The 10438-nt window shown below is 30.7% G+C and overlaps 1 protein-coding gene and 1 long non-coding RNA gene across 2 annotated transcripts; both read left to right on the top strand.

Moving 5' to 3' along the window:
• LOC110227735 lies at positions 1-339 on the top strand. Its single transcript, XR_002331427.1, has 2 exons — positions 1-166; positions 265-339. It is a non-coding gene; the product is annotated as an uncharacterized LOC110227735 (long non-coding RNA).
• Positions 340-3017: 2678 nt separating this feature from the next.
• On the top strand, positions 3018-8125 carry LOC9310688. The gene is made up of 10 exons (XM_021021509.1): positions 3018-3086; positions 3183-3288; positions 5677-5832; positions 6083-6151; positions 6499-6576; positions 6674-6745; positions 6841-6872; positions 6954-7086; positions 7173-7532; positions 7637-8125. Exons 1-9 carry the CDS (start codon positions 3018-3020, stop codon positions 7490-7492), a joined length of 1035 nt encoding a protein of 344 aa, XP_020877168.1. The 3' UTR covers positions 7493-7532; positions 7637-8125.
• The last annotated feature ends 2313 nt before the right edge of the window (positions 8126-10438 follow it).

The following is a 10438-nucleotide window of genomic DNA, read 5'->3' as shown; positions in this document are numbered from 1 at the left end:
TATTGAGCGGCAGATCTTGCAGCTGAGGGTGGTGACAGCGAAATCAATTCTCCGGTTGCGTCGGTTAAGCTTATGTGGTTAAATCCGGTGTTTTAGATCTGCATTTGTCGGGATTAACGAAATCCGGACAATCTCCGGTGGTTGGGTTAGGTCCGTTGTGGCTGAGGTTGTCGGCAGTTAGCTATTGATGCTTATGATTTGGTTTTTGTTTCAGCCTAAGCAAATTGTTGGGGAGTTATAACATGATAATTGTTTGATTGGCAGCTCCGAGATGGATCGTCGCACCAGGGTACTGTAACATCAATGGAACCGAATGAAGGCACTTTCGTTCTTCACACTGAAAACACTAAGGTAAAGATTCTTACTTTGTTTTATCTTAAACAAACGACTTCAGCATTGGAATTGGAACGACTTCAGCATTGGAATTGAAGGAGAAGTGTTCTCCTTCTCGCATTGCTACAACAAAGTCACTGTAGCTGAGGCATCTGGACTCACCGGAGAAACCGTCCAGATCCAAGACTTCATTCGAGAATACATCAAGCCTTTAGCTCAAACGTGCATTAATAGATTGAATGTACGACTAGATTCTTATGCCTTTGGTCTGTGACTTTGATTTGAGTTTAGTGATCCTTTTTGTATATGAGTTCTTTGTTTGCTCATTGTGGTTCTAAAAGATAGGAGACAGAGGAGGAAGATGAAGATAGGAGACATAGGGGTAGATGAAGATAGGAGATTTATCGATCTTGTATATTTTTATTGATGTAGTATTTTAATAAAAGGTTTTTGTATATATTTCATGTAATAATGATAATAAAATATTGTATTTTTTATTTTATTTTTGATTTAAATACAATTAAAATAATTAACAAAAATAAAAATATTGTAAAAAATATATATTACTGAAATAATTAATCAAATATAAATATTACAGAAAAAACAAATTATGAAAATAGGTACAACCCAATCATAACGATTATTACACGTTATTATAAATATTAATAATAGCAGCGTCTTAAACGCTATCGTTGTATACTTAACTATTGCACAACGCAAAACCGCTATCAAAAGTGTCCGACTTTCTATAACGGGCGATGTCAGAGCGCTTAAGGAAACGCTATGGTAGATGAATAATTGCGTTTTTCGGCCGCTATTAATACCCACATTTCCTGTAGTGGTCACCAGTTAACGTAACTGATGAGATCATGGCCCCTGGATTGTCTGTGTTTGCAAGAGTATACGGTGACACCTTTGTTGTATCTGATTGACCAACCGTGGATATTGATGTCGACGAGCCATCTTCTGTGAGAGACATTGTTGCTTGACACGCAAGAAACAAAGTTTTAAGAACAGAGGAACGAAACTATCGTAAAAAGAAAAGTTTTTTTTTTTTTTTTTTTGAGATTTTGTTGGATCTTAGGCTCTGATACCATGTAGAATTAGGTAACAAACCCACTTGCTTTATTCATTCACCAAACAATGGTATTTATACATGAGAGCTCACGAGAGCTTTGATAACAAGATAAGCTTAAGATCCTAAAATGTAGGACATAAACTCTATCACAAAAGATATGATCTAATCCTAACCGGATTATACACATATATCCCCAATAGACTACAACTGAAGAAATAGAAATCCTAGTGATAAAGAGTTCCACCACAAAGGAAGGATTTTCATAGATGCAGAGGGCTATCCTTTTCGAGGATGCCAAGCTCCATGATAACCATTGCTGTAAGGGATACAGAAGATTCCAAGCAGTTTTAAACTTCCAATAATGCGCCTGAAGTGCATGAGCACCTTTTCCAGGTTGCATATAGTACGAGAAGAAATTCTCGCGAGCCAATGTCCAAAGACATCGATTAAGAGGAGGATTCGAAGCCACACAATTGCAGGCCAAGGTCCCGAGCCAAGCAAAGAGATGCTGGGAATATTAGTGCCAGTGAGATGGATGATGTAAACAAAAGTTTTATCTCTTTTAATTTCCAACAAAGTCGTATACTAGCATCTCCATTTCCACAAAGCAAACATACCGAGAAAACATTGTAACCGGATATTTTTTCAGGTACAAGATACTAAAACGTCTCCTAAAGCCACTAGAGTCTTCATAAAGAAGAGATAGAAACAAGGGTCTCTCCCATATGGAGGAATTTGAAAATGTACTCTCCAAAAAGGAGGAATAAGACAAAGGTCTCTCACATTCATTGGATTTTGATGGCTTAAAGATTGAGCGTTTTAAAACTTTATCTAATAAAGAGAAACACATATAAGGTTTGTCACTATGGAGCATCTGCCGGCTAGGTTAGACAAGCGGCTCGTGACTTGGTCGCCGGAAAAGAGGCCACAATGGTAACATCACCGAGAAGAGGCCAGCGGCGTTTGCGTATATCGGCAGACCGTTGCCGGCGACGGACAACAAAAGCTCAATGGACAAGTTTTGTTGATGAAGCTTGTCTTGAAAATGGAGCTTGAGAGAGTTTTGAATTTTGAAAGTGGAGGAATTCAGAGAATGTTCTCTTCCAGAGCTGTTTTTAGCGACAAGCCACTCTTAAAAATGGCTTCCAGCGACGATGAGATACAAGCATAAAACAATTTGAGGAACATGAGAGAAACTTGTCGGAAAAGATTAAACAGAGGTGAATCGCGGCAGAGTGGGGGGAATCGACTTCACCGGAGATTCGTCTCGACGGTGACAACATAAACCGGCGGAAGAGGGGAGAAGTTTTTGCTAGAAAACAACAACAGATACGGCGGAGCAAGGTGTTTTGTTTTTATTGTTTATAAACAATATTCTCGCAACTAAATATTGTCGTTATGACGTTATGTCATTATCTTACTAAATATTCTGGCAACTAAATCTTGTCGTTATGTGACTTATGTTATGTCATCATCTCACTAAATATTCTCGCAACTAAATATCCAATCACAAAAAAATGAATCGTGAATCTTGTATATATATATTTAACCTTTCACTCCCGAAAAAGACTTATCTTTTTTTTTTTGTCAGCCTCTCTCCAAAGCTATGAGCTATCCATCTCGTCACAATCTTCTCTGCAGCTGCAGTCATGATGTTTCACAGATCATAGACTTTGTATTGATACTTTCTACACAAACATTCATGATATCTAAAGCTTATTATTGTGACCTATTTTGCTAATATCGTGTGATTGTTGTTTTTCTGTTTCAGATAAAGAACATAATCGAGACATGTATTCAAAAGTACATGAGTTTGGAGGAAACGGTAACATATATGGAGGACAATCACAAGATTAGTCACCATCTCACCAAACCAAGTATATATATTATAATCTCTGTTTCTATTTGAATCGATTCTGTGCTTGTTTATAAACGATCGAATTCTGTTTCTTTTATTAGTACTAGGTTGTTTAGCCGCGATACTCGCGACTTGTTGCATAATTTTATGTTTTGTGTCAATGATAAAAAAAGTTTTAGAAAATATAAAAAAAGACAAATTTATATATTATATAATATTTCAATAAAAAACATTGCTATCACATATATTTTATATTCTTAACAATAATCCTAAAAGATAATTTTTATCTTTTTTCTCTCTTTTTTATATTTCACATAATTTAAGTTATAGTGACAGGTTTTTATTTATTTTTACTACTAATTCGGATTACCAATTATATAACTGTTTTTTGGTAAATTTATTTTGTTGGAAAATAATAATTTTAACTATAACCTTTTAAAAATAGATATACTGGTATTTATAAAATTACATGTTAGATCACAAAACTAAATATATTTAATATGATTATATTAAAACAAACGTAAGAAATAAGAGGTTTCTTCTTACAAAATTTATTTCATTAAAAGATCACATAATTTTAGAAAATATATTCATGAATATGTAAGAAAATAATCAAAACTACATAGTAAAGAATAAGAATGCTATCATTTCAAAAATAATTTCTATAATTTTGTTTCAATATAAGTATAATTAGAAGAAATTTAAACGGCTCTTATGATTTGATATCTTACATTTGCTTATATTTTAGTAAATACATTTCATATATTATTGATATAACTCACAGATACTTCGTTTGTTTGTTGATATAAACTCCTACATAATAGTTCAAACTCATATTATTTTGTAAGTGGCAAACTAAATTTGTTTTCTTATAAAATCATATGAACTTCAATCTAAAGGTTTAAAAAAAAAAAAAAAAACCCAAGGATAGAAGGTTTTTGTTTTGTAATTCTACTCATCAATTAAAATTCTATTGCTAGATTTCATACTAATAGTGTCATGTTAATAGGATATAATAAACAAATTTGTTTTATTATAGCTTTTTTTCTTCTATATTTCACTCTATTTAAGTATAAGTGTTAGATTTCATTCTAATTTTCTTCTAACTAAATATAATTTTCATTAAAAATATAATTTCATATATTCTTTTTAATCTCCAGGACCAAATTTGTTTAACAAATTTTTTTTTGTTTTTGATAAACAGATAAACCTCAAATTTTATATAAAATAAAAATTATAATAAATCTTAATATAATTATCTATTGGATCAAAAAAATAAATATAGTGATACATATACTAAAATGAATTACAAAAATTTATTCGAGACAAGAAAGAGGTAAGGAATAAATATCTGATAAATGTATTAGAATAATTGATTTCATTATATATTGAATAACTAAAAAAAATACATGAATATGTTAGAAAATAATCAATCCATAGTAAATAATTAAGATGGATCTTTTCAACTTCACTCCCTTGTTTTGCGATGATTAGAATTTATATTTTTAACTTTCCATCACCAATAATTGTTTTGTTATAGCCATCAAAACTTTATTTTACATATGTTAATTCAAAATTAAAAATGTTATAATTAAGGAAGAAATAGGTGTAATCTAGTATGGTGTTAGAAACTAAAAAAATTGAGAAACAAATTATAATCAAATTCTGACAATGATGTTTTCATTGATTTCAACCCATATAACAAAAAAAATAGATACATGAATATAGTAGAAGAGGATGAGAGAATGATTACTTATAAGATAATAATCTAAAATATAAAATGGAGATGAATCTTTAAAAAAATTAAAAAAACTAATGTAGAAATTAAATTATAGAATTAAGCTTTTACAATGATATTTAATTTGATTTTTTTTAAAACCATACAACAACAACCACAACCTAAATAAAAAACACAAAGCAATAATAAAAAAAAAATTGAAATATAGTGGAAGAGGATGAGAGATATAAGTTATAAATTATAAATTAAGCTTTTACAATGATATTTAATTTGAGTTTTTTAACCCATACAACAACAACCACAACCTAAATTAAAAAAAAAAACACAAAACAATAATTAAAAAAAATTGAGATATAGTGGAAGAGGATGAGAGATGAGAGAATGAAAATATGAGGAAATGAGTATTTATATGATGAGAAATGATAGAAGTTACAATTTTAAAAAATAAATATGGGAGTTACAATTCTAATTGATTGTGTGTTGAATAAAATTGAGTGGAGTATATATTTAATACATAATTTATATGATTTCAGTTTTATATTAAATTGTGAATAAGTGAATATAATTAAATGTCTTTTATTTGTGGTTTAATTGAAAATAATTTCTTAAAAAAAATTATATTGCCAAGTGGACTGTTTATAAACGATCGAATTCTGTTTCTTTTATTAGTATGGGAGCAGCTTCAGAAAGAGAGTCCAGAGTTTTTCAACAAGTACCACTTAAAACGCGAATTAGCGCGTCAAATAACGATGTTTAACAGTTTACTTGGAAAGCAAGTTTCTCTGATGGTCGAGCATGGAGCTCTTGATATCAATACTGCATCATGTACGTAACAAGGACTAAAATCTTCTTATGGATTATTTACTGATCGATTTTATGAACTGCTTCAGTTATTTTTGGTGTCTTTGTGTAGATACACTCAAGAATTTTTTTCGTCAAGATCCTGAAGGAGCTCATCTCTTGGAGAAACTAGCTAATACTCCTTGTAAATCTTTCTACTGATGATATCTTTAAAGTTCAATAATTTTTTTGAAAATTGGGTTTGTTTTGTTTGATAACTCTTTGCATTATGTAGCTGATATGTCAGAGGTGAGTCTTTCAAGCTTGGCAATGTTGGTATTAGATGATACAAATGGTCCAACAGGTAAAATCCGACATACATATATGGTACTAGAGTCATGCTCGAAAACTCCATTTCTTGCACTTTTAACATCTAAGAATTCCTTATGTTTCTCTGTCTTGTAGTAAACCAGTGGCAGATTCCTAATGATCAGCAACATCAGTTTCAGCATTATCAATGGTCTACTACAACTGTTCATCTACCTTGTAAAGAAAATACTCAAACCTTTCTCTCTTTCTAAATATTGAGTTTGTTTTGTTTGATATCTATTGCATTTTATAGCTTCTTGGTCATGATTGCAGCTCGGCAAAAACTCGATTTCTTTCACTTTTGACTTTTAAAGCTTCCTTTGTTTTTTTTTTGTCTTGTAGTAAACCGGTTGCCGATTCCTGATGGTCAACAAAATCATCTTCATCAAAATCAATGGTCTACACCAAATAATCATGCTTGTAAAGAAAACCCTCAACCTTTCTCTCTTAATCTTTCTATTGTTTAACACTTCTACTTGAGCATTTTTATGAATAACTCTACTTTCTTTCTCCATAGGTACCAATCTTGGAGCTCCTACTGTTCCACCGGCAGCTAATGATCAATGGTTTCCTTATAGTGATCCTGCGTGTAAAGAAGACACAATCTTTCTCTCTTACTCTCTCATTTGTTTAACACTTCTACTTGGGCCTTTTTATGAATTACTCTACTTTCTTTCTCCATAGGTACCAATCTTGGAGCTCCTACCGATGCACCAGCAGCTAATGATCAACGGTTGACAGATTTTGATCCTGCATGTAAAGAAAACACTCAACCTTTCTCTCTTTATCCTTGATAGTTTAATTTAAACCCTTTTACATTGAATCATTTGTATGAATCACTCTTTTTTTTTTCCTCCATAGATTACGATCCTGTATATTCAGCCGTTGCACCAGTAGCTACTGCTCAATGCCCAACATCTAATGATCTTGCTTGTAAAGAAAATACTTAATCTTCCTTTCTAATTTTTTTATAACTCTTCTACTTAAGCATTTGTCTGATTCAATGTCCTTTCTCTTTCCCATAGATACTAGAGCTCTAACTGTTGCAAAAGCACCTACTGCGGCATTTGACCATTTTACAGATGAGTTTGGAGACGATATTGAAAATAGCGTCCCAAATTTCCAGCAGATGGATCCTTCAACAGCAGAACAACTGACGCAACTCGAGCACCTGCTAGATGACCAATATGGACAATACGAACTGCCTTTGGAGCTGCAAACACCTGAATATGAAGCAAACAACAACGGGCTACAAGGAGTAATACCGCAGCAACAACGTCATCGTTATCATCAGGAACAAGAGACAAACCAAACACAAAGAGATCCTCTGAATTGAATACCTGTTCAATCTGAAGCTTTAAACCATTCAGATAGTGGTAAGTAGCTTTCCAACAATACAAATCTTTTTGTACAATACCTTAAATTTCTTTTGTCATCCCTTATCTTACTTGTTTCTTGGTTATTCTCTCTTTTCACTTAGGTGATAGCACACTAACAATGGCTCAGAACCAGAATGGTCTCCAAAGGCAACATGAATGGATAACCTGGTCTCTGAATGAGTGGAGCAATATCAGAGTGAAATGACAAAAGAAATTTGCAAACAGTAGGGGATTTATCCTCTGTCAATTTACTTCTCTCTCCCTAGATTAGCTTTCTTGGTTTTTTTCCTTTTTATGGTGTGACAAACCCACAAGATTTTTAGCAAGTTTCTTGCTACTATAGTTTAAGAACCCAAAACTATTGCAAAGATAGGATCTTTCGAGAATTAGAATTGAAACAGCTATATAATCTTGCTACATTCACTAGCTCATACACCCAAGTTCAAACATATGCGTGATCAAGCCACAAACCCAAAATTGGAAAAGGTCGAAAGAGTTGGCCGTTGATACGTGCAAGCCACAAAATTGGAAAAGATCACACACCCGCGTTACTGAACATATACGTGATCAAGCCACAAACTTTTTTTTTATTATTTAATTTGACTAACCATCTTACTAAACACTTTTAATTCCATATACTACTTATTTTTATTAACTTAAATTACAAAAATTAAATATCTCGAATTTTAAAATAACAAAACTTCTATAAGAAAGATTTTTTTATATTAAATGCATTATGTTTTTCATTTGAAAACTAAACAATGTAAACATATAGTATATGCATTTTAACATCAACAAATTCTTTTACATATTATAAAAATTAAATTAGAACCGCAAATCTATAAGTCTAAATTTATGAATGCGTAAATAAAATTTTATCTGTATATATAAATCATTAAAATATTTGAAATTTAATTTGTAAATTTATTTATACACTAAAAGATTGTGTTATTACATGAGATATTATATTTTAATTTAAAATATTTTAGGGTATTTACAAATTTAGTTTTGACATCCCAAGATTCAATATAAATTTTTGAATTTTTTTAAAATCGTCCTCTCGTAAAATTAAATAACACATGTGCATGACACGGGATCTTACCTAGTAATATATAACAATATAGATTTTTAAGATAAAACCAATTTTATTGATGAGGGGAGAGGAGAGTTTTTAATAAAATCTTTGAAAAACCTCTAAACTAATTAAAGGAAATAATTTACTTAAATCGAATTGAAATTGACATTGATTTCAATTATTTTAATTCCAAAATTACCCTTTCTAAGTGTACTTAAACACTTTCTACATATAATTTCAGTGGTAACTGAAGTAAATAAATTATTGATTCTTGACAATGTTCAAATATACAACATCTCTTTTAATATAACTAGATGAATACCCACGCTACGCGTGGGTTTCTGTTTTAAAAATTGCAGAAAAATATGATTATGGTTTTTGTTGCGTTTTATGTTATTTTGTGTGTGTGTGTGTTATATGTAATTAATAAAGTGATATCTATTTTCTATAATTATAATTTTTATGATTAGATTCATCTTTGACTCGAAATATTAGTTCCACGTTTTTTATGTATAAATCTAATTATTTATATACCTACGATCATAATCTTTCATTATCATGAATACATACAATAATAAGATATGATATATTGATACATGGTATGTAATTATGTTACTTATGTGGTTTGAAACTTGCCTAACTAAATTCTAAACAAAGAAATTTTTTGTTCCATTTACTTTCTCGTCATCTAGTAAGCCAATCACATCATGATATGCTAGTACAATTTAAGTCAACACTTTAGATCTCTCTCCTTGTATACAACCATTTAGGAGAGAGTTTCGTGTTTTTAATTTCTTGGTATGTCTAACGTCTCAAAGGACCATTAAGTGAAAAAAATTGTGTGTCAATATTACCAACTTATCATAACGCACAAAATAAAAAGAGAGAATGCCATATTCACAAAACGTAACATGAAGTTAGGTAGCAAATATATAAACTACAACACAAGTAATTTTTTAGCCATTATCGTGTAATGAACATCAATAAAAAATTTTAATAATATAAGAAGAGAAATTTAATAATATAAAAAATTATGTGTCAATGTTACCAACTTATCATAACGCACAAAAATAAAAAGAGAGAATGTCATATTCACAAAACGTAACATGAAGTTAGGTAGCAAATATATAAACTACAACACAAGTAATTTTTTAGCCATTATCGTGTAATTACCATCAATAAAAAAATTTAATAATATAAGAAGAGTAGAATGAAAATAGTGTTTGATACATTAGTATGATCCTTTACTTTATTTTTTAGTTTTTAAGAAAATCAATGAAGAGTGAGATTAATGGAGAATTTAACACAACAAAAGCCTTTTGATTTTCTCTCAATTAATTTTGCTAATCTTTTTATTTAAATAATTTAGAACGACACATGTCATTTTCTTATGTGATGATGTAACACTCGTATGGGGAGCGTTAGACAACTTTTATATATATGATTAAGTTTTTTTTTATATAACCGATTTGATATACAATATCTTACCCATATATAAATATGTATGTGTTTATTGCTTGCTTGAATCAATGGGTCAAGTTAACAAAACAGATAGGAAGCTTAAAAGTTACAGAAACGAAATAAATCAGAAAGAATCGGAGGTCATAGATAGCCACATGGGCGAAAAAAAAAGCCCTAACCATGGCCATTGGCCAATGCATGGTATATTCATATAATGACTCTTCATGATTCATTCTATTTAATTTCATATCTCTCTGTATATTGTTCCTCTTAATTGCTAACTTAGTGTATACATAAACATGGACCGTGTTGAAGATCCCCATATCCATATATATATGAGTCTTTTTTTCTCTAACAATTTCCTTCT

This window comes from Arabidopsis lyrata (genome assembly GCF_000004255.2).
Source record: "Arabidopsis lyrata subsp. lyrata unplaced genomic scaffold ARALYscaffold_6, whole genome shotgun sequence".
In the NCBI taxonomy this organism is placed as follows: Eukaryota; Viridiplantae; Streptophyta; class Magnoliopsida; order Brassicales; family Brassicaceae; genus Arabidopsis; species Arabidopsis lyrata.
Note: the sequence above shows the minus strand (reverse complement) of the source record. Positions and strands in the feature narration are given on the sequence as shown.

Coding starts and splice junctions, on each gene's coding strand:
- LOC9310688 (XM_021021509.1), top strand. CDS start 3,018: ATGAGCTATCCATCTCGTCACAATCTTCTCTGCAGCTGCAGTCATGAT. Junction 6,577..6,673: donor TACACCAAATAATCATGCTT/GTAAAGAAAACC, acceptor CTTTCTCCATAG/GTACCAATCTTGGAGCTCCT. Junction 7,087..7,172: donor CCCAACATCTAATGATCTTG/CTTGTAAAGAAA, acceptor TGTCCTTTCTCT/TTCCCATAGATACTAGAGCT.